Source organism: Podarcis cretensis (assembly GCF_951804945.1).
Source record: "Podarcis cretensis genome assembly, chromosome: 7".
In the NCBI taxonomy this organism is placed as follows: Eukaryota; Metazoa; Chordata; class Lepidosauria; order Squamata; family Lacertidae; genus Podarcis; species Podarcis cretensis.
Window position 1 is genome coordinate 68298267 of NC_137176.1, and position 24442 is coordinate 68322708.

At 44.6% G+C, this 24442-nt stretch overlaps 1 protein-coding gene across 2 annotated transcripts; it reads left to right on the forward strand.

Moving 5' to 3' along the window:
• The first annotated feature begins 6 nt into the window (after positions 1-6).
• Positions 7-20218, forward strand: NDUFAF6 (NADH:ubiquinone oxidoreductase complex assembly factor 6). Of its 2 annotated transcripts, XM_079984767.1 has the most exons (9): positions 7-230; positions 2939-3038; positions 3466-3588; positions 8042-8098; positions 9037-9139; positions 11095-11228; positions 14465-14566; positions 19308-19364; positions 20074-20218. In XM_079984767.1, exons 1-9 carry the CDS (start codon positions 22-24, stop codon positions 20200-20202), a joined length of 1014 nt encoding a protein of 337 aa, XP_079840893.1. In that variant the 5' UTR covers positions 7-21; the 3' UTR covers positions 20203-20218. The 2 variants fall into 2 exon arrangements, with proteins under 2 accessions (XP_079840893.1, XP_079840892.1); XM_079984766.1 differs by lacking the exon at positions 7-230 and having other exon boundaries at positions 2939-3042.
• The last annotated feature ends 4224 nt before the right edge of the window (positions 20219-24442 follow it).

Consider the following 24442-nt stretch of genomic DNA (forward strand, 5'->3'; position numbering starts at 1 on the left):
GCGGGGCGGGGCTTGAGCAGAATGGCGGCGGCCGTGGCTGCAGTGGCAGCGGCGGCTCTGGGCCGAGGGCTGCGCCCGTCTCCCTCCGCCTGGCAGCTCCGAGGTCCGCTCGCAGGCCGCAGCCGGCTGCTCTGCCCCACCGCCTGCGGAGGGGGCGCGCCGGCTGCGGCCGCTGCCTCTCACCAGTCGGGGGCAGGGGAAGGCGAGCGCTACTGCATGGAGCTGCTGCGGTGAGTCGCTGCAAAGAGCTTTTCCCCGCCCAGATTCCTCCTACTCGCGGCTCGGATTTTTCGTTTCGGATTATTTTGGAGACGCTGCGATGATATGTTGGTGCATGTGTGCTGTTGGTGCATATGATATGTGCCGCGCATTCGGCGCCTCTCGGTGGCCCCGGGAGGATTTTCGACCTTTGGCTGCGATCATGTGAAAAGAGGGAGACCCGTGTACATTCTTTCCTTGGGGGTTACCTCTAGCGGAGCACATGGTGTCTCCTCCTCCAACCCACCCCAATTTTATCTAGCCTGGTGCCTTCAGGATGTGCTGGATGGGCCTGGTGGGAATTAATATTTATTTTCCATTTGTTCTCTCCCAGGAGTGAAAAGGTGGGGGAACATGGTTCTGTCCGCTTCTCCTTTAATCTTCACAACGATTCTGAGAGCCAGTGACAGGCTCAAGGTCACCCAGCCAGCTTCATGGCAGAGGGGGGATTTGAACCCTGGGCTTCCGCGGGTCCTAGTCTGACACTCTAACTATTAGGACACACTGGCTGGCTTCCCAAACTGTGGATTACTGCAGTGAATACACTTTATGCAGGCCTCCTTTTTAAAAGCAGTCGATGGGGACAGCAAGATGGGGGATCATGTTATGCTCACCTTCGAAAGCAATGTGCTGGCTGTTAGTGAGCTGCTGGGCCCAGTTCAGGGTCAACATCTGGAGGGCACCAGGTTGGCGATGGCTGCCTTGGAACAACTTTGTGAGTTGGGTTAGCCTGGCAGCTGCTGCTGACTGACCCAAGCTCACTTACTGAGCTCCATGGCTAAGTGGAGATCTGAAACTGGGTTCCCCCTGTACTTGTATGACACCGTAATCCTTACTTCAGAAGTCATTTAATAAAGTTTGTTGCTCTGTGAAGAGCCTTGTCAGAAGTTCTTTGCTCTCTGGTGGATCCTGCACCTGAACTAACCTACCAGACAGTGAGATTGATAGAGAAGGGGAGTATCTCAGTGGTCGAGCCATCTGCCTTGCATGCAGAAGGTCCCGAATTCAATCTTCAGCGTCTCCAGGTAGGGCTGCAAGACCCTGGCACGAAATCCTGACTCAGAAAGAAACAGCTTCCCATGTTCTTATGAACAAAGGCAGGCACAGCTTTTCTCTAGAATCAAAGTTTTCAAAGCACGTACAGCAGAATGAGATTGCAAAATGCTGGCTTGAGGCTGGCTGATTTAGGGTGAAGCAAGTTGCTACTTATGTAATTGATTGTTATAGCAGTTTTACTCCCTGGGGGAGGTGTTTGTGGAATTTTCCAGCTTGGCTGCCAAAATTACTTGGGCAGCCTTGGATTATTCACCTTGACTTTGGGGTCTAGTGGCCGTGAGCCATTTTGCTGTTCTGTCTCATGTTGCAAAAGGCAGGAGGCTTCAGTGCTGAAGTGGTAGAATGAACTGCCATCATGCCATACTGCAGGTAGAGGAGTTGTATATGACAGGCATGTCCAACTCCCAAGAGACTGATCTACTCCCAGTATAAAAAAAACTGACAGTGATCTACCCATTGTTATTGGGGGGAGGAGGAGCGTGCGTGGGGTGGGTGGATTGCTCAGAATTGCTTTTTTAAGGAAGGAAGTGCCCAGAGTTATTGAGGATTGCACAGAGGATTTCACAGAGTTTTTTTAGCTCCCCCCCCATAACTTTTTGTACACGATAAGGATCCTTTGATCTGCCAGGATCAGCTGGGGATCTACCGGTAGATCATGATCTGCTGGTTGGACATCCCTGGTATATGATCGCTGCTGCTGCTTTTTAGTGATGCTCTATAACTAGAAAACCAGTATTGCTAGTTCAGTGGTGCATGATACGCTTTCAAGTGATTCCCCAAACCATGATGGAAATAATTATGGAGTGAGAGGAAAATGCCCAATCCTGTCACACCGCTGATTTTTTATAGTATTGGGAACCCCTGACGTTGCATAGCACAGCAGCCCAGAGTTAAGCATTGGTGGTGTAAAAGTCTACTATGAGTGTGCACTGCTCCTTTTATAGAGTACAAGAGGTTCCTGCCCTCTGGAACTTCCAGTCTGAAAACTGATACAGGGGAGACAGAAAAGGGAGAAGAAAGCAGAGGTAACTGGGAGAAGAATATGTTTTTTCAATGCTGAAAGAGCAGGAGCAAAGGTTTTCGGCAGCATTATATTGGGATAGGACAGTATAGAGATACTGTAAGAACAAAGAGTTTCTGCTGGCCCCTGGACTGAACAGGAAGCCAGTCTAGGGATTGAAAGAGGAGCATATGCTTTTCGGGCAGAAGCTCCCAGGTCCAATTCCCAGCATCTCCAGGTAGGGTTGAAAGAGACTCCTTGAAACTGTGGAATGCTGCTGCCGGTCAGTGTAGACAATAATAAGTTAAATGGACCAATAGTCTCCTTTGGTATAAGACCACTTCCTGTATTCTCAAGGGTTGACTGAATGGTAGTGTTCTAGGCAGGAGCGGTTGGATGGGGAATATAACTGCAAACATCTCCATGGGTTTTAAGTTTAAACCACAAATTCTCCCACAGTGGGTTTGTTTGCGAATGTATGTGTGGGTGGTCATGACAGGAAGAGTGCTTGAAATTGCATCATGCATTCCCTGAACTGGGGACAATTTGTATTTCCTTCACTTTTGTTTAAATGAGCTTGTGACAGAACATAACACTTGTATCTATGTTTGTTTTCCTCTCTAGGAAACGTGACTATGAAGGGTTCCTCTGTTCGTTACTGTTGCCTGCAGAGTGCCGTCGCTCTGCTTTCGCTCTGAGGGCCTTCAATGTAGAGCTAGCCCAGGCAGGTATTAAATTATACATTAGTAAAATGTTGGATCCTTTCTTTAAAAGTGACATTTAAATTTGCCTTTTTTCCAGTTCCATGTTACACTGATCTGTTCAGTGAACTTTCCATAATGTACCCCACATCTCTTTGAGTGGCTGCAGCAAGGGTAGCCTACATGATGTTGTGGACCACAATTCCCATTGGCCATTCTGGCTGCGAGTCGGAGTTCACAACATCTGGACTGCACCATGTTGACTGTCCCTTTGTAATGTCTAAAATCTTTGTTTTGTGCAGTGCCAGCTTGATTGTGCGGTGAATAAACATAGCAGGTGGCACTCAAGGAATTGGGTATAATCAAAGAAAGATATCTTGGCTTGATTATTTTAAGATCAATAAATTGCAGCAATTATTCACTAACAACATAACGTTGCTGCTGTTCCAGATTAAAGAATCCGTAACTCAGAAGACAATCGGCTTGATGAGAATACAGTTTTGGAGGCAGGCTGTGGAAGACATGTATCATGACAACCCACCACAACAACCAGTTGCTGTAGAGCTGTGGAAGGTAAGAAGTATATATGTGTACTACAAATCACGTGTGTTTGCCATTCTTTTCATCTCCCAGGACATGCTGTTTGCAAACCAGCCATTTTTGATGCACTTGGTCTAAGCAGCTTGAATTCAAGGTGATTCAGATGTTTTAAAGAGGAAATGTAAGCACGGCTGCAGTTTGAGTGGGAATTTTGGTATTTCCTTGCATTGGAAAGTCATGGGAAGATTAGGCCAGGCATTATAACTGACCTGTAAAGCTCAGCATTCTTCAGTGAGATACCCTGGGGCCTCTTTGTTTCAAGCATCTAAACCAAGGGCAGTGCGCCACTGGCCCACAAGCCAAATCCAGGCCCACCAAGTCAATGGTGGCATTGGCAGTGCTGAATGAAATCCCCCACCTCACGCTTACCTTCAGTCATTGAGAGCCCTGAGAAACAGCAAGGAATCATTTGCCGCAGGTTGGGGTGCAATTTCTTCTTTCTGGGGCCCTTCAATCTGCTCTCGATGGCAGCAGGTAGAGGAGAGGTGCTTTGTTCAGGGCTGGAAATGGTAAATCGGGTCAGAGGCTGGTGGGTACCGTATTTTTCGTCCCATAGGACGCTCCGTCCCATAGGACGCACCTAGTTTTTTGGGGGGGAAATAAAGGAAAAAATTTTTTCCTTTATTTCCCCCCCCAAAGCAGGTTGGGGAAACCGAACCAGGTCGAGGAAGAAGCGGGATGGCGGCGCTGCGCCTCCCTGCTGTCCCCCGAGCTTGTGGGGCTGGCCGATGTCTGCCCGGCGCGAGGGGCGCTCTGCTTCAGGGCGCCCTGCCCACCGGGCGGCAGGCTGCTATCTGCAGCGTGGGGAGCCCTGTGGGGAACTCCTGTAGGGCTCCCCACGCTGCGGATGTATGCCCGGCGCGAGGGGCGCTCTGCCTCAGGGTGCGCCGGGCGGCAGGCTGCTATCTGCAGCGTGGGGAGCCCTGCGGATGTGTTCCCGAAGCGCCGGGCGCTCTGCTTTCAGGGCGCCCGACGCTCCGGGAAGCAGGCTGCTATCCGCAGCGTGGGGAGCCCTGTGGGGAACTCCCGCAGGGCTGCCTAGGTTGCGGATGTGTTCCCAAAGCCTGGAGAGCAAGAGGGGTCGGTGCGTACCGACCCTCTCGCTCTCCAAGCTTCAGCGAAAGCCTGCATTCACCCCATAGGACGCACCCAGATTTCCCCTTCATTTTTGGAGGGGGAAAAGTGCGTCCTATAGGGCGAAAAATACGGTAATTCCATGGGGCTTAGCAGGATGGTTTAATACCTTTCCACCCAGCCCAGGGCTGCGATGTGGAGTAAAATGCTACTACCACTGCCACCCCACCTGTTCCTCTGCTGATCAGTGAATACTCTTGTCAGGGAACTGCCATCGGAAGAACAGGTGGTGGGAGGGCTCCAGGAGGATAGAAGAGATTCAGCAGCAGAAGAGGGAACCAGTAGGGGGGGAGCAGGAGCTTCCAGGGACAGGAAGTCGGAGGGGAGGCTCTGGGACACTTCCAGCGAGAACAGTGAGGAGGTATCAAGGCCCCCTTTAGCGACCCCCACCCCTCGCCGGAAGCTGTCACGCAGGGAATCTAGGAGACGCGTTTCCGTCAAGCAGCTTTTATGCTGGAAACGTTTCCGCAAGCGCCCACTGTCGGATTCGACCAGTGACTGACGGAGCCATGTCCAAGGGCTCCGCTCAAGGCAGAGCTTTGCTACGTTAAGCAAACTCCAAGGGACTAACCCTTTTACGCACAAGTAGCTCATTGTCCCATCACAACTCTGTTTGGTGTGTGTTTGCTTTGATGTGTGCGAGTGTGGTGTGGCCACACCTGCAGCTAGAATCTGCCCCAGTGGGGTTGCAATGCCTGCAAATCCACTCATCAGTGGTGAATGTCATTGGTGAGCAGAATGCCCTTCCCAAAGGCTGGCTTAGTTTGTTCCCCAATGTGATTCCCAGAAATTTCAGAGGAACAGTAAAAAAACTGCCTTCTACCAAGCCAGACCCTCTAACACCACAGTGGCAGCAATTCATGAGGGTCTTCAGACAGAAATCTTTCCCAGTCCTACCTGGGGATAGAACTTGGGCTCTGATGCCTGTGTTTTGCCATAGAGCTATGGCTTTTGCAACCAAATTACAAAACACAGATGTGAATATATTTTATTGAAATCAATATGACCTCCACCTGGTGCGTTTTAGGAGATTAACGCTGTATTTCTAAGCATTCTTTATTGACAGTCACCCAGTTGTTTTTAAAGAAAAATGAAACTTGCTTCCTAGTAAATTATTTTAGATGTCAATATACAGTGTTTTAAAGCCAATGTTGTGCTAGAAAGCAATTACTATAAAAGCTGGCCATATTGCTTTTTAAATGTATGTAATGGTATTAAAGTCAAGAATAAGAGAAGAATAATCAGATCTGTAAGAGTGATCAAATCTTCAGTGCAGAATGCTTTTATTGGTTAGATATTCAAGTTTCCATACTATTTTGTGGGTAAAGGCAGATGTGGTGTGAAAAAAGATGTTGTATTGTGTCCCTCAACTACAAGGTGAGCTTGGCTCCACAACTTAAATGGCATATATATATACCAGCAAATCAGGCATTAGTTTTGGGTTTCACACAATGCTCTCCCCACTATGCCTCTGGCAGACTTCCTGTCTTTTAGTGTGAATGCTTGCCTGCCTGTCCATTAATCTTGATTTTATTTTTAAGTACACCTTTTTGTTTAAAGGCATAACTGATATAGGGGTGCAAAGGGCCAGTTGTTCATATGAGGAGGGTTTGGCCAGTCGGCAGAGTACTCTTGAAAAGTACAAAAGGTTTTCTTCCCTGCTCCCCAGCAGAGGTTGACCCTGGAGAGGAATGTGCGTGCTTTGGATTAATTTTCAGAGAAGGCATTTCCAGAGCAACCACTCTCCCCCCCCCCCATTTATCTATTTATTACATTTATATATTGCCTGTCATCAAACGATCTCAGGGCGGTTTGCAAGATAAAAACAAGGTAAAAGCACAAATAAATAATCAAAACCGAAGCAACAGAACAGTAACCCCAAAGGCCTGGTTGAAGAAGGACACCCCCTCCCCAATTAAACTCCTTCCTTTTCTCCAAAGATCTCTGGTATGTACATAAGTATCCCTCCCCTTTTATGCACACAAGAACCGTATGAGGTAGTAGATTGGGCTGAGATACACAAACTTATGGAATATGCAGAAATGGCGAAACTTACCGGAAGAATAAGAAATCAAGATAACAAACTTTTTATAAAAGACTGGAAATGGTTTGTTTAATATTTACAGATAACTTTTTAAACAGATAAAAACACTGGCAGGATTGCTGTTATAGCCGGCAGTTACATAAGCGTATATATTTAAAGAAGATAAATTAATGAGGAAGAAAAGTTAATTTGGATAGGCAGAACATATTAAAAAATAAATTTAAGGAACCGCAGAAATAGGGGGAAGGAAGGCAAGTTTTAAAATGTCAAAATGATTGTAAAATCAGTGAAATGTATATATCTGAAAAATATAAATAATGTTTTGGGTTTTTTTAAAAAAAAATAGATTAGGCTGAGAGACGGTGGGTGGCCCAAGGTCATGGCCGAGTAGGGACTCAAACCTGGATCTTTCTTGTTCTAATCCAACACTCTAACCACTATACCAGGCTGCTGCATGTGCCATGCAGTGTACACGTTTCAACAGATGGCAGAATGCTTATTGTTCTCTCCAGTCCTTGGTGTCTCCCTCCAGGAAGGGACGTGCATAATTTTGCCAAGTTCCTTTTCAATGGCTTCCTCATGAGCTTGGCTCTTGTTCCCTGATTCCCTTTCCAAGTCCAGTCCAGCTTGTTTACTATACTTTTTCTTTCTTTCTTTCTTTTTTTTGCTTGGCTCTTGTTCCCTGATTCCCTTTCCAAGTCCAGTACAGCTTGTTTACTATACTTTTTCTTTCTTTCTTTCTTTCTTTTTTTTGCTATGGACTTGTCCAGACTTGTTTTTCTGAGTGCCCCTTATAGATGAGTCATAACTTTATTCTTTTGTGAGTCAGAGAGGGAAGAGAGTCTCTCAGAAGAGTGGTGTTATTCAAGCAATTAACATTTCTGCTGCTGCTGCACAGATTGCGCACCATATTTTCACTACTCGGCACGTGTTATTGATAAGAAATTTATTGTTTAGTCAAAGTATTTACTGTGCAGTGGGGCCAATTCTTCCTCCAAGCTGGTTGGCGTACCAGACTTCATACACTACTAAATTGGGTGTAATTCGCGTTTTTCTGGCACATACATGATTTTTTAAAAATAAAAAATAAAAATAATCTATCTGCTTGCCAGTCTTTATTCTGTCATTCCCAGCATTTATTTTCAAGATTTATACTTAGCCTTTTGATCAAATCATCTCCAATGCATCTCAAAGCAGATTACATTTTCCTTCTTCTCAAATGATTACATTGTGTTCCATCATTTCCAGGCAATCAAGAGGCAAAAGTTAACCAAAAGGTGGCTTATGAAGATTATTGATGAAAGGGTAAGTTTTTTCCCCATTTAAAATATTCATCCATGTGAGCTTTTCTTCTACTTGATTCTCTGCCCAGAAACCCTGTGGGAAACAAAATACCCCCCTCCATATAGGAATAAAGTTTTCTTACAGGATTTTTCATTATACTAAGAGCATATTTACACTTGAGTTACAGTCATTGCATTGTATCCAGCTCTGCTTTTCTACTTGTGCAATGGAACATCCCTTCCCCCCACCTCACACCCTCCAAATTTGCTCTGGAGCTGTGGTTCCCAATGTGGGGCACATGCCCCACAGGGGGGCAATTTGATTTTTAAAGGGGGCAATTTGGAAGCTTGTTTAGACCAAGTTAATGGCCTTTTAGGCTTCCTCCACGTGAACAGGAGTTAACTTTTTGAATAATAAGAATTATATGTCATGGCGGGGGGAGCATCAGGATTTTAGAGATGCTTAGGTGGGGCATGGCCAAAAAAAGGTTGGGACCCACTGGTTTTGGTGGTGCATTGGGACAGGAAGGAGAAGTCCTGTTGTGGAATTGGAACTCTGTTAGGCAACATTAGATACGACCCATTATTCCCCCCCCCAGGGGAGCCCTAAACTGCAGTGAGAGCTATGATTAGTTTCAAATTAAGCCAGCCTCAAACCATGGCTGTGTTCATACATAACAACAAGCCAAACTTCTTGGCGTATTGTGATGTTTATTGGGAATGAGCAGCATGCTGGTGCACACTGCCTGTTTGCTCCTGTTCTGCTTCTCTCCTGTAACGAACAGGATAAAACGAACCAGGAAGCCTTGACTTCCCATTTCGTCTGAAGCAGGGATTGCGGTTTGTTGCTCTTTATTCGCTATTTTTCCTTGATGAGAGTTTGCTTTGATACCAGCAATTCATTCAACCAACTTAGCCCAGTGTTAGGAAACGTTTTGCTTTCTGTGTTCAAACTCCTAGGAAAAGAATATGGACGATAGAGCCTATCGGGATATCGGTGAGCTTGAAGCATATGCTGAAAACACCCAAAGCGCTATCCTTTATCTGACGTTGGAAATGCTTGGTAAGCGCCTCTTTAGTTACCTTGTCTGTTAATAGCCTTTTATCAATGGGTGCAGAATCCTGGGGACTGTAGCTTACAAGTCCCAACACCCTAACAAACTACAGTTCCCAGGATTCTCTGGGGCAAGCCATGTGCTTTAGATATATAGTGCGGATATAAAGCTTGTGAGGCATTTCAACATTGTTTGAAAAATTGGCTTATACAGTGGTACCTTGGGTTACAGACGCTTCAGGACTCTGCTAACCCAGAAATAGTATCTCGGGTTAAGAACTTTGCTTCAGGATGAGAACAGAAATCATGCTCCAGCGGTGCGGCGGCAGCGGGAGGCCCCATTAGCTAAAGTGGTGCTTCAGGTTAAGAACAGTTTCAGGTTAAGAACGGACCTCCAGAACGGATTAAGTTCTTAACCCGAGGTACCAGTGTATATAGACTTGGTGTTGACGCTTGCAATTTCACACAGCACTATAATCACAACAGTTGCAGTTAGCACGAGAGAAATATGGTACAACAAATTCAGCCTCTGCTTTTGGAGCCACCTTGCTCATAATTTTTCAGTTGTCTTGTAGGTACTCATATTTCTCATTGCTTACACAGAGAACCTAATTCCTGCTGTAGCAAAGGAAGGGGTTGAGCTCTTGGTTTATGAGCCTACCATTGTCCTAGGCATTGCCCAGTACAGTGGTAAATCAAGCACTGGGATAAAACGTTTTGTCTTTACTGTCAGGTCATAAGGGCAGTCTTTGGAGACTAGCTCTAGTATTTACTATCAATACAAAATGAGAGTCTTTCTTTGTGTTGAAAATATTCTAATATTAATGCTGAAATGAGATTTGCCCATCTGGCTCAGTATTGTCTGTTCCAGGGTTTCCCAAATTTGAGCCTCCAGCTGTTGTTGAACTACAACTCCCGTCATCCCTGGCTAGCTGGACCAGTGGTCAAGGATGATGGGAGGTGCTCCAACAACAGCTGGAGACCCAAGTTTCTGTTTTGATGGGCAGCAGCTGTCCAGGGCCTTGGGCAAAGGCCTCTCCCATCATCTGCCATCTGATCATTTTAGTCTGAGCTACCAGAAATTAATCCTGAGACCTCCTGCATACAAAGCATGTGATCTGTCCCCAAGCTGTGTTACTTTGCCAACAGTGGGATTGCATTCCACCTTGGCAAACACAATTTTCCAAACCTGCATTTTCTTAGATCTTGCAAACCTGGGACAGGGTGCATCCTTTGTATTTTTTTTTTTATATATATAATATTTATTAAGATTTTGCATAATAAAACAAATATCACAGTTAGAAAAAACAAAACAAAACAAAGAGACAATCAAAAATAACACAATCCAGAAATACAAAAAATAGAGATTATCAAAAGAAAAAGAACAAAAAATAAAGAAAAAATTATTTCTTACTTGCTATCTTTATAACCCTCTTTCCTGACTTCCTCACATCTCCCTTTTCTGTCTTCCTCTTTACACAATCAGGTTCAGCAATTCCCTACAGGGTGCATCCTTTGTATGGCAGAATTGCTGGGTGAGGGAACAGCTGAGCATTGCTCCACACTGAACTTCCTAACAAATGATTCCCACTAAGCAAACGTAGAGAAGGGAAACCTCGCGTTTGCCCTATAACGTGCAGTTCTGTCCTCGGACAGCTACTGTTTTAACGTTGCTTGTGGCTTGAGTTGTGCTTTGCAGCTAATCGTGTGTACTTGGAAGTAAGTCCCCACTGGGTGCAGTGGAACATATAATCACAGAATGGTAGAGTTTTAAGGGATCCCGGGGGTCATCTGGTCCAACCGCCTGCAATGCAAGAATCTCAACCTGTGGTCTCCCATCCTGGTTGAAACCATATTGGACCCTGCTTAGCTTTGCAAATGGGCTGAACGTGCATGCCTTCCAGTAACTCTGCTCAGGATTTCATTCACAGGGTGGATTTGATCTTATGTTTCTGCAAGGACAGGTGTGAAGGACCTCCATGCCGACCACGCTGCCAGTCACATCGGGAAAGCGCAAGGCATTGTAACCTGCTTAAGAGCAACTCCCTTCCATGCTAGCAGAGGGAAGGTGTTTCTGCCCATGGACATATGTATGCTGGTAAGGCGATACAGCTGGGATCCAAACTCATAGCAGTAATCACAACTGCATTTTTTCCTCCAGACTCTTAACAGTAGGGCTTGTTGAATTTTTCAACTTTCACATTCCAACAATGAGAGGTGCTAAAAAGTTTGTAACATCACTTGAGAATCCAAAATATATTTTGGTTACATTAATATAATTTCATTTTGCCTGGTAAATAAAATGCACATAAAAATGATTAAAAATGATTGCCAAGTACTTGCAGTTTAATAATAATAATAATAATAATAATAATAATAATAATAATAATAATTTATTTATACTCCACCCGCCCTGGCCAAGACTGGGCTCAGGGCGGCTAACATCAGGTTTAAAAACAGGATTAAAATACAACTTAAAATGCAGCCTCATTTCAGTGGAGGTATAGATTAATATTATTTTTTGTTTCTATTTTATACATATTTTATATTACCTGACACTTTCAGAAGATAAAATTCTTTGGCTTTCCGAGAGCAGTTTATTTGCTTCTTAATCAAACATAGACTTAGCACACTAAAAGTTCTCCAGTCACAAAGATAATAGAATATTTGAATTCCCCACACCCCACACTGAAGAAATTTGCAAAAATTAAGTTTCACCCTTAAGATGACATGTGCTACTGTAACAGCATCTGTATTTGATCAGGACATTGTTGTAAAATTTGATGGCTTATTAGCATGCATTTCCATTATCATACATTCCAGAATCGTTTCTTTCTTGAAAAGGGCTTCTCTCAGTCACGTGGCTCGACTCTGTTCTGATAATGAGCAGGAAATAACTGAAAGGCTTATTACCTAATCTTTGGAACAAAGTGCTTCTTGATGATACGTTGCTGATTTCTGTGGAGTGCAATGTTACCTGTTGAGAGGGATGGGGTGAGCTCCTGTTGCTCAGTCCCTGCTCCTGCCCACCTAGCAGTTTGAAAGCACATCAAAGTGCAAGTAGATAAATAGGTACCGCTCGGGCGGGAAGGTAAACGGCGTTTCCGTGTGCCGCTCTGGTTCGCCAGAAGCGGCTTAGTCATGCTGGAGACATGACCCAGAAGCTGTATGCCAGCTCCCTCAGCCAATAAAGCGAGATGAGCGCCACAACCCCAGAGTCGGTCACAACTGGACCTAATGGTCAGGGGTCCCTTTACCTTTACCAACGTACCTACTCTTGAGGAGCTTACAACCTGAAATTTGACACAGAAAAACTACAGAGGAAGGGAAAGCAGAGGGAAACAGGGTGGCAAGATGTGACAGTTTCAGTTAAACATGTGGTTTGGCTTTGTCACAGCCTAGTAAAATGATGTGTACTGTGGCACCATTCACATAACAAAAAACTATCTTGGAGATATTGACATTTTCAAAAGTGAGGGTCTGTGGCTTGGCCTTTGAAAAACAGAGGGAGTCCACAGCAATGGGGAACCACTGGCCTAGTACAATAAAGAGCCCACAGTTGCCTCCAGTTCCCGCCCCGTAGTTTGCTTAAAGGCCATGGAGGAAGGGGAGCTGCTGTCTCTGCAGTCCAGCCAGGAATGTGGGCTGGTAGCCTCTTAGTAGGCTAGATTTCAAAGGCACTTGTACCCAAAGGGTGCCAGTTTCCATACTGGCCATGCAGGAGGTATAGAACGGTCTGTCCCTTTTCTGTCAACCCACTCACTTGTCTGAATGGAATTCCGTAGTTTCCTGCAGGAGCCAGGTGCTTTGTTAAATACACAACTGGCCTCCGTCACAGTGTGACCCTGGGTAACAGGAAGCCTCTGTTGTAACTTACACTCGAGGGTGGGGAGGTTTGGCTTGTTTCTTGGAGTGACTGGCGCACGTTTATTATTAATAATAATTCAATTTATATCCCACCCTTCTTCCCAAACAGCCCAAACACACCACTGAAACAATATCATTAAAAATGTTCCAAGAACAGTTTTAAAACAATCACATTCTCTCAGCCAGCAACTTCAGGGCTGTCGGGAACCATGCCTTTCAGCCATCAGATACCTGAGTAAATGAATATGTTTTTAAATTCCCCCTGAAAGGCAATAATGGGTAAGACAGATGGGCCTCACCAGGGTAGGGCAATGCCGCAAGTGAGGAACCACTACAGTGGTACCTTGGGTTACAGATGCTTCAGGTTACAGATGCTTCAGGTTACAGACTCCGCTAACCCAGAAATAGTACCTCGGGTTAAGAACTTTGCTTCAGGATGAGAACAGAAATTGTGCAGCAGCAGTGCGGTGGCAGCAGGAGGCCCCATTAGCTAAAGTGGTACCTCAGGTTAAGAACAGTTTCAGGTTAAGAACGGACCTCCAGAACGAATTGAGTTCTTAACCCGAGGTACCACTTTACTGAGGAATTCCTGTCATGGGACAACACCAGCAGGGCAACCCCAGAAGGCCTCATCTGTTGATCCAAGATGGTTAATACTGGGGAAGGCACTCTGTTAGAGACTATGTTCCCAAGCTGTTTAGGGCATTATATGTTAGCGCTAATGCATTGAATTGGGCCCACTAGGCCAGGGGTGTCCAACCGGTCAACTGCGATCGACTGGTCAATCCCCAGGAGGTTTGAATCGATCGTGGTCGATTGCGGGCTCTTTTTCCTTTGCGGGGGGAAAAGAGGATCCGGCCCTGCCCTCTCACCCCGTCCTCGATTCACACATGATCCCTAGAATGGAAGACACAGTTTTTGCTGGGAGGCTGTTTGTTTCCTGATCGATATTTTGGTGAGCGACTTTTCCCTTTCCCCCCTAAAGAAAGCTCAACATTTTAGAACTGACCCTCTAAAAAAGGTCATCAACTTTGTCCTGAACCCCCCCAAAAGGGGCAGATCACCGCCAGGTTTTTGTCTGTGAGTAGATCGCAGTCTCTTGGGAGCTGGACGTCCCTGCACAAGGCCACACAGCCATCAGGCTGCCCCACTTCCTCTGTCAAATGCCCCCTCTCTTTAAAAAATGGTGGCTGACTAGTGCCTTGAAGCATTTATTTTTGCTTTGCTATTTTTGCCTGACCAGAAGCAGGTAGAATGATATTTCTGTACAGGGTATGCAAAGCCTGAGGGAGTTTCATGAGGGAGGAAGAGTATGGGATCATGTGCTGACACGATGTGATTTAAAGTGCCAAATTAAAAATGATAATTGTGCTGCAATTGTGTAGGCAGGCCATTCCTAATTTATTTACCAGAAATGTTTTTAACTTGTGTTGTTTTCTCCTCCTCACCCCCTTCCTGGTGTATTAGCATGGTGTTTCGCAAGAGGATTTCATCAGGCGTAATCAGGAGAAGAAAATGAGGGATGTAATATATGACATTGCCAGTCAAGCACACGTTCATCTGGAGCACGTGAGTTTCTGCCCTTTTTCCTGATATCTCCGTAAGAATATTATTGTAAACAATGACTGTGCAAAACAATTCCTCCCTTTAGACGTTCGTAGCATCCAGCATTTTAATGGTAGACGGTATAGCCTTTGGTTGTTGGTGGCTTTGAGCCGATGGCTCCCACCCTGTTTGCCTAGGATGGGACTGAAAAATGAGCTTTGAATGTGATCAGAAGTCTTATATGAATATTTTATGATATTCTATATTTTATGATAGGGTGCCATGGAAATATTTTCATAAATGTTCATGCTTTTAAAAAAGTGTGGTGGAATCCACACACATATAAAAACGCTGTGAAAAACTGCTTTTTTCACTGAATTTGGCATAGCTCACTGTCGCCATCTAGCGTCACATTTATATATTGCACTTTACAGCGCATTTAAAACGTTTTATTTGCAGCCGTATAGCTGAGTCCCAGTGTTTAAGTGAGCCGCTTCCATTTGAAGAAAAAGCAGCCTTCGAGCCCCAATTCAGAGTATTCAAGTAACCTGGGGAAAATAGTCCCCTCCCTGACTGCTATTTGTTCCCAGAGGTGCTGTTTTGCTGGAAACAACCCCTTTAGGGGCTAATAGCAGTTGGGTTGGGGGGCGGTCAAGAGATTTTTGATGCATCGCTTTGTTCCAGATCAGGGCCCCCATGGATGCTTTCCCTTCAAAATTATAAATGCCCAGTATAATTACATGTTTTTAAAAGCACGAACGACACAGCCTGTAACTTGGCCCCTGCAAAAGTGACATCTGCTCAGATACTTTTCCTGGGGATGCATCCGAAAACCTGCTTCTGCTAGCAGCTGGTGCTGTCTTGCAGTTCAGCCCAGGTGGTCTCCCTGATTAGTGCTGTCACTTTCAGGTTTTGCGAAGCCAATGGAAAGAGGCATGGGCTTTCTCGTGCCCCTCTTGGTGCCTGCGCTGTCATTAACAAACTGAGCGAGACAAAACACAGCAAAAGGGAAGGAGCTGTAACTGGCGTGGGCAGCATAGCCCAAACCACAAGGCCCATTTCTTTTTGTTCTGCGGTCTCTGCTCGTCCTGTTTGACAGTAATGCGATGCGCTGTGGACAGGGCCTTTTGTTGAAGAATCAGCTGGCACTTTTGTTGGATGCCCCCGTCTCCACTTGCAAGCTGCTCTGCTGCCGATTCCGCGGTTGGACGAAGGCTCCTTTCTCAGCAAACCATTAAATAAATTGGCATCCTCTCTCGTCCCAGCCCTGTTCCTCACCCACCAACACAGACAAAGGCGATAGCTGGGTATAATCCATAATACATAAAGGATATGTATTAATTCTGTTGAGAATGGATGAAAAAAAATGATTTACAATGAGTGAGCTTTGAAGGGTCAGTTCATGTTTCTGGTAACACAGGCAAGATTGGACTGTATTTTCAGGCAATATACTGAGCTGTAACCAGATTGAAATTATTGACTGTTGTAAATGCAAATTAAACTAAATTGATGAGTGCCTGCAAAGCTTGATGAAAGTTGCTGTTCTAGTGAATCTTCATTTATGGCCAGCAGAGGGCAAAATGAACCTTCTGTCTAAGATGATTCAGATTTTCTTTCAGTTTGATGTCCTCAGAATTGCAGACTTAACCCTGGGAAATGTTGTAACTCCTGCTAGCATCCTGATGTAGTTCTGTGTGTCTCTTGATTGATTAACATCCATCTATGTTTGCAAAGTGGAATAATGTACTCTCTGCCAGACCTTCAAATTCAATTAACTACCATACTTTTCTGTGCATAACATGCCCCTGTGTATAAAACACCCCCTATTTCTGGGGGACTCAAAATTTAAGAAAATTATTGTTGAGCTTTTTTAAGGAGGATTGCCCACAGTTTTTGAGCTTTTTTGGGGGGGCGGAGTTGTTGAGCTTTTTTCGGGGGAAATGCCAAAAATTGCTCAGCTGCCAGACCGACAATGCTGCTCGCACACATCGACAAAGCAACCTATCTTCTGTCCCAACACTGAAAAAAGCAGCAAAAGGCCCACTCATTTGACACAGCAACAGCCAATCAAAAACCGCCCTTGCAGCAGCCACCAATAACAATCTCCAACTCACAGCAGCAGCCAATCCCACAGCCCCACAATGCACTTGTATAAGACAACCCCTAATTTTGAACATGATTTTTGATTAAAAAAACATAGTCTTATACATGGAAAAGTATGGTATTAATTTCATTCGATCTCTTTACACTGGTTTTTCCTCCAAAAAAAAGAAGGGGGGGGAGGCCAAAGCAGTTCACAATACTTTACCCCAAACAAATATAACAATATTGGAAATGGCAAATTGACTAGGGATGCTTGAACAGTTTGATTTCTGTGAATTCCTTGGGGCTTGGACGTAGTCTTTTTGATGGTGCTTTATCAATGACAGTAATGACTGGCCATCTTTTAGCTTTGACATGCTAAATATTCCTGTTGTTGGAGAACTTGGCCTACAAAGGGATTCTTAGAAACCAAGCAAGTCATTGTTACTTGATATTCAGATTTTGTTTAAGTTATTGGTGGAAACACATATACCGTATTTTTCGCTCTATAAAACGCACCAGACCACAAGACGCACCTAGTTTTTGGAGGAGGAAAACAAGAAAAAAAAATATTTTGAATCCCAGAAGCCAGAACAGCAAGAGGGGTTGCTGCGCAGTGAAAGCAGCAATCCCTCCTGCTGTTCTGGCTTCTGGGATAGCTGTGCAGCCTGCATTCGCTCTACTGGCACATTTCCCCTTACTTTTTAGGAGGGAAAAAGTGAGTCTTATAGAGCAAAAAATATGGTATATTTAACTGCATTTGCAATCCAAATGACACTGAAATATTTACTTCAGCCATGCAAATAATCTGTGGAGTCCATTGCTCTGCCAGTTGCTTCCCACTCTTTCTTGTTGTTTGTTGCATATCTTGTTGCCTGTAACATATCCTTCCTGCCCACACACCACAACCTAGTCATTCATGCTTCTTCAGCTGCCTGGACAGCTGAAATAGTCTTCTTCTGTGTTCCAGCACAGAAATAGCAATGCAGTGCTGTGAAGCCTCTGTATGCTCTCCTGTCCAGCATCCATTGGAACATGGGAGAGAGCATGCAGTATTATGGCTATGCTCTTTTGCCCTGACATTTGGCTGCTTCTGTCAGTCTTGCAAGATGGGCATTTAAGGAGAAAATACCATGCTCTTTTTAGCTTGGCCTAGTGGGTGTGTTGGAATTTGGTTACTTACCTGAGCCACTGTTGTTGTTGTTTAGTCATTTAGTCGTGTCCAACTCTTCGTGATCCCCTGGACCAGAGCACACCAGGCACTCCTGTCTTCCACTGCCTCCCGCAGTTTGGTCAGGCTCATGTTTGTAGCTTCGAGAACACTATGCAACCATCTCATCCTCTGTTGTCCCCTTCTCCTTGTGCCCTCCATCTTTCCCAACATCAGGGTCTTTTCCAGGGAGTCTTCTCTTCTCATGAAGAGGTATTGGAGCCTCAGCTTCAGGATCTGTCCTTCCATTGAGCACTCAGGGCTGATTTCCTTCAGAATGGATACGTTTGATCTTCTTGCAGTCCATGGGACTCTCAAGAGTCTCCTCCAGCACCATAATTCACTGCCACTGAGTCGGGCGCAAATGGCACCTCTGTCTTATTGCATTACTTAATGGGCTCGTCTTATACCTGGGTTGCAGCTGATGTGTGAAACATATTCTTGTTTTGGTTGTAAACCTTCAAGGCAACTCCAAATCAAGCAAAAGTGTTTGGTGGTTGGTCCTCAGTTAGAGCTTGAGAGTAGTGCAATTCTTGGTCATGTTTTTTGTGATGACCAATGCATTAATACAATATAAAACTTCCTTTTACATCTAGTAACACAGTTAAGACTGTGAATCAACAACTTTGATCATGCATGGATCAGACATTGGCCTATTTCATTGTTCAAAGCTTGGATTGTCACCACAGCACTAATAGAACTAAACTGTTGTTGATGTTGTTGTTGTTAGATGAGTGGGATGTAGCTCAGAGCATCTGCTTTGCATACAGGAGGTCCCAGGTTCAGTTCCTGGTATTCTCAGCTACTGCTGTGAAGGACTCCTGCCTGAAATTAAAAAAAAAATATTATTTATATGCTGCCCATCTGACTGGGTTGCCTTAGCCATTCTGGGCAGCTTCCCACAAAAATTAAAAATACATTAAAAACTTCCCTTTACAGGGCTGCCTTCTGATGTCTTCTAAAAGTCATATTGTTGTTTATCTGTTTGACATCTGATGGGAGTGTGTTCAACAGGACGGGTGCCACTACCAGGAAGGCCCTCTGCCTGGTTCCCTGTAACCTCACCTCTCGCAGTGAGGGAGCCATCAGAAGGCCCTCAGAGCTGGACCTCAGTGTCTGGGCTGAAAGCCTGGAGAATTACTGTCAGTCAGTGTAAACAATACTGAGCTCAATGTTCTAATGGTGTGCGACGACTTCCTGTGTTTCTATAGTGATGGCATAGTCCAGAGAAGAGGGGAAATCTACAGGAACATGTTTCTGGCAGTCAAAAGGTTACAGAGAGTGTAAAGAAGCACAGTTAGATTTTGCAGGGACTGTGGCGTGTTTTCCCAGGTCTGCTGTTACATTTTGATGTACATGATAAACCTGATTGTGCGTGGCATGACAGTGCCCAGTTCATGAAAAATCTTGCTGTGTGCTCAGTATTTTAAATTGCCTCTTGAAATCTAATGTGCTTTTTCTGTCTGTCTGCAGGCTAGGTCCTTCAGGAAGAATGTTCCTGTTAAAGCATTTCCTGCCTTTCTCTATACCGTAAGTGGGGCTACTGCATTTTTACCCCCTTGAAAATAGCTTGGATCAGCAATGGGCAATATGGATCTCTCCCTGAATACTTCAAGAAAGGTTGGGGTGCTGCTTGTAATCTGGGTGGCTCTGTTCCCTCCCAAGTGTGCCCAAGGCCTTCTTTGAAATTTAGAGCTCCTGTTTCTTAGATGCACATAGGAAATTGATGTGTTCTGCAGTGCTGCTTCTGATAGCGTCATTCTCTCTATAGCCATTGTTCGGGCTGTGGGTGCTGTTGGTTTTGTAACAAGAATGGCACCACTTTTGCACAAGAGGGAGGAAACCACAGGCTTTGAGTATCCCAGGGTTTGCAAAAGTACAAAATCTCTTGGGGGTGTGGGGAAGCTAAAGAGGGTGGAACGGAGACAAAAAAATCCCAATGAAGACTGAGCATACTCAGTGGATGCCCAGCACAACATGGGGGGAGGGGTAGGACAGAAAACCAAGAGGGGTGGTGGTGGAAGAAAAGTATTGAATATCTTGATCAGGTACACTCTACACTGCCAAAATTTTGTTGCAGGCTTGGCTTTTGACATCTTAATTTTCATCAGTGTGGTATTTTTATTTGGCACTGATCACTATAAATGGATGTTTCATCTGTTGCTGCTGTTAATCTCTTGTCCTTTCACTTTAGTAATAATAATAATAATAATAATAATAATATCCCTTTCTTTTCCAGGCTGCTCTTGAGGATTATTTGAATAAAATACAGAAAGTTGACTTTGATATATTTCATCCAAGTTTGCACAGGAAGAGTACTTTACTACCTTTGCATTTGTATATTAGATCCTGGAAAAAAACATATTAAAGTGTATTCGACATGAGATCTGAGTCTTTCTGGTTATTGTTGGCTAAGTTTTAGCCTCACTCACCTTGCAGGTTGCTCTAAGTGACATACATAATGGTTTTTCACCCTCTTCTCCTTCCCTGCCCACTGTTAACACTCACAACAACCATGTTAGGAGAATTAGACTGATCTAGTATCACAGAGTAAACTTATTGGCTAAACCAGAATTTGAACCCAGGTCTCCCCATTGATGTCCACCACTCATCACTACACCACACTGGCTGGGCTTCTAGGTTAGACTGATCGCTGGCAGGGGAGCCAATTCCTAGGGGCCCACAGGCGCCCACAAACTTTTTCCTGGCATATGTGCTGCTTATGTTGAACACCCTGGATAGCTATTTGTTTATTTAAATCGTGTCTTGCCTTTCCTTTTGTGGCTAGCAACAGATAAAAACAAAATCACAAAAATGACTAAAAACAAGATTTTAAAAAAGAGACAACTTCTGGAGAAGCTGCCAAAACATTGGGATGTACCACTTATGTGCGTTGGACTTCTCCTGAGGTAGCTGCTTTCACAGACAGGGCATTTGGAAGTAATGCAAAACGTTCCAATCAGACAGTGGATAAAAGTCCCCCAAATGGGATTGCTAAATTTATTTAACAGTGAAAACAAATATCTTAAAAGTAAACCCTTAATTGAGCATTTGCTGATGGCTGTGCAACCATCTGTCAGAAGGTTGTTAAAGAGGAGGACAAGAGGGGAGCCTTCTCAAACATTTAACTTGAACAATATGTCGGTCACATTCTTCAATTGACTCTTAACAGCCACATTATGCCTTTTAACTGTTTCCTCAGTGCAAACAATGCAGGAGTTCATGAGCACTGACAGTCACATGACTCCTCTTTAAAGACGTTTCTCTTGACATCTACGGGGTTTGTTCTTCTGAATTTTACGGCAATATATAATCTCTTATTTTTCTCTACCCAGGGTGTGTCTGCTGAGTATGGCTTACATGTCTGTAGAAACCAGAGCTAAATGAGTGCTTGGATATTCATATATGACTAACCTAATGTGATCTTCCTAATGGTGAAACAATGTTTTGCATCATTCTTTACAATGTAACGGTATAGAAGTAAGGAAAGTACTGTACTTTTGGATGTAAATGCCTAGGTATTTGTTGGTGTAATTGTGGAAGAATGAAGCACTGCATCATCAATTTGATTCACTAGTCTTAATTAGAAGTTGGGGTGATATTTTTTAGAAACCAAAATAATCTCAATAAAACACCATTGGCAGCCACTGGTCAGGATAATTGTGTCATAGTAACCTGGTTTGCTCGGCAAAGTAAGCCAAACAAATGAAAAGAAACATTTATTTTTTTTGAAAGCCCTCTGGCTTATTGGGACTGCATGAATGTGTGGGCTCCTGGAGAGGGGCTCACAGATGCAGGTCTATTTTATTCTAATGCCGTGCTGAGCTAAGCCAGGGTTTGACTTAGCTTGCTGTCCAAACCCAGGCTTGTGGTTAAGCTCTGTCCTCACTAACCATGAGCTGAAGCCAAGGGGAGGGGGGAAACTTGCTCTCCTGGTTCAGGAGTAAAAAAAGACTGGGAAAAGGAGCAAAGCAGCTGTGAGCTCCTCTCCAGCAGCCTGCATGTGGCCTACTATGTTGAGCGAACCAAGCCAATGTGCCTCTAACCTGTATTGCGGTATTTGGGAATCTCCACTGCCTTGTGCATCACCTTGAACATTTCCATCCATTCAAAAAAGTTATCCTGCTGTTTGCAATTCCCAGGTGGTCTTAACGTAGGAAGCTGCCTAATACTGAATCAAACCATTGGTCCTTCTAGCTAAGAGCTTGAGACAGGACTCTCTCCCGAGTCTACCCGGAGATGCCCAGGGACCTTTTGCATGCCAAGCATGTGTTCTGCCAACAAAGCACATCCATCTCCAATCCAGGCATTCACCAGAGCCAGGCCTGCAGAGCTTTGCCACCTGTTCCATCATGTGTGTTTAGGCCAAACTTCTTCAGAAGTTGTGGGATTCCAAGTCCCACCAGCTCTGGCCAGAATAGCAAATGGTTCAAGCAAGGTATTGGGAATTGTAGTTCAACAACTTCTGGCACACCACAGGCTCCCCAGCACTTGACTACACCATAACCTGGCCATGGTCCATATCTTATTTACAAAACTATATATATGGAGAGTAATTTCTTTCCTCCTCCTAAATGGACTGGGCTGGAAGCTTCTTGGGACCAAGTGGACTTGCTCCTGCAGCAAGGCTGCCCCTTCTTCAAATGTAAGCTACCCATAGTGAGTTGAAGGTAGTGTCACAATAGGAGGGGCGGAGGGAAGAATTGGTGCCCTTGCATCTTGCAAATGAGCAGTAGTACACTGTTGGTAGCAAAGCCCCAGATGCACAACATATCTCAGTTCTGTATAACACAATTCACCCAGTCATCTATCTGTTTCTCCACGTTACTTCTTTGTAGCTATCGTTGAGTTGCTGAATGAAATTCTGCATGTAATCCCCCTCTCGCCTCCCCCCCCCCACTTTAATCAGGATTAATCCCCACAGCTGCTTTGTTGTGTAACAGCATCCAGTGCTTTTAGTGAACAACGTGCCACATAATGAATTTGTCTAAGCGGAAGATCCTACTGCAGTTTCAATCAGAGGGCCTATTGCACCGAAGGAAACTTGGAAAATCCCAAAATAACAACTTAATGTGAAGGCCATTACAAGCTGCGCTTTGGGGACCAGTGCTTTAATGCATTGTTGCATAATTATTTGTATCTCATTGAAATGGCTAATTACAGGAGTTATTTGACTACTTATTCTACGTTGTTTGGAATGTGCTAATCCTGGTTGATTTGTGAGGAAGAGCTTTCCTGACATTCTGGAATAGCGAGGGCCCCAGCTGGATTGATTTCCCACTCTTCAAGTGTCTATAGTGAAAAGAAAAAAATGTAAATTTGCAGTGCGATCCTATGCATATTCACTATACTCATTTATTTGGGAGCAACTTTCTTTGAACTCAGTGGGATGTATAGCAGTATCCCCTGTGCATCCACTAGGCAAGTCTCACCGGGGCTCATAGGTGCACAGGAATGTGCTTCTTTCATGTGGCACACCGCTAGTTTGAAAGAGGATTTATTCTGAAGGATGCCATTGGCACCCTGCTATCAAGCCACGTGTGCATTTTGGTCTCTCTAAAGGACTGTTTTTTAATGTTGTTAGAATCATAGAATCATAGAGTTGGAAGAGACCACAAGGGCCATCGAGTCCAACCCCCTGCCAAGCAGGAAACACCATCAGAGCACTCCTGACATATGGTTGTCAAGCCTCTGCTTAAAGACCTCCAAAGAAGGAGACTCCACTACACTCCTTGGCAGCAAATTCCACTGTTGAACAGCTCTTACTGTCAGGAAGTTCTTTCTAATGTTTAGGTGGAATCTTCTTTCTTGTAGTTTGGAACCATTGCTCCGTGTCCGCTTCTCTGGAGCAGCAGAAAACAACCTTTCTCCCTCCTCTATGTGACATCCTTTTATATATTTGAACATGGCTATCATATCACCCCTTAACCTCCTCTTCTCCAGGCTAAACATGCCCAGCTCCCTTAGCCGTTCCTCATAAGGCATCGTTTCCAGGCCTTTGACCATTTTGGTTGCCCTCCTCTGGACACGTTCCAGTTTGTCAGTGTCCTTCTTGAACTGTGGTGCCCAGAACTGGACACAGTACTCCAGGTGAGGTCTGACCAGAGCAGAATACAGTGGCACGATTACTTCCCTTGATCTAGATGCTATACTCCTATTGATGTAGCCCATTGTTGATCTCTTCAATATCATTAACAATATTGCCAGCAGAAGCAAGTACTTCCTTAGCTGTTATTTTAACTTCAGAACAGTTTAAAACTTTTTTGGCTGGTCCACGTTGTTGAACTTTTTATTATTATTTAAGTATAGTTGTTGTTTTTGTCCAAAATCACTTTCAAAATGATTTTAGATGAGAAAATGCATTGGGCTAGAAATTAACCCTGTATCATTTTCTTTCCCCCCAATGCAGGCTCACAAATAGGTGGGTCATATTATAATCCTTGCAAATTGGTTGGGTAAAGGTAAAGTACCCCTGACAGTTAAGTCCAGTTGCGAACGACTCTAGGGTTGCGGCGCTCATCTTGCTTTACTGGCCGAGGGAGCCGGCGTACAGCTTCCGGGTCATGTCGCCAGCATGACTAAGCCGCTTCTGGCGAAACCAGAGCAGC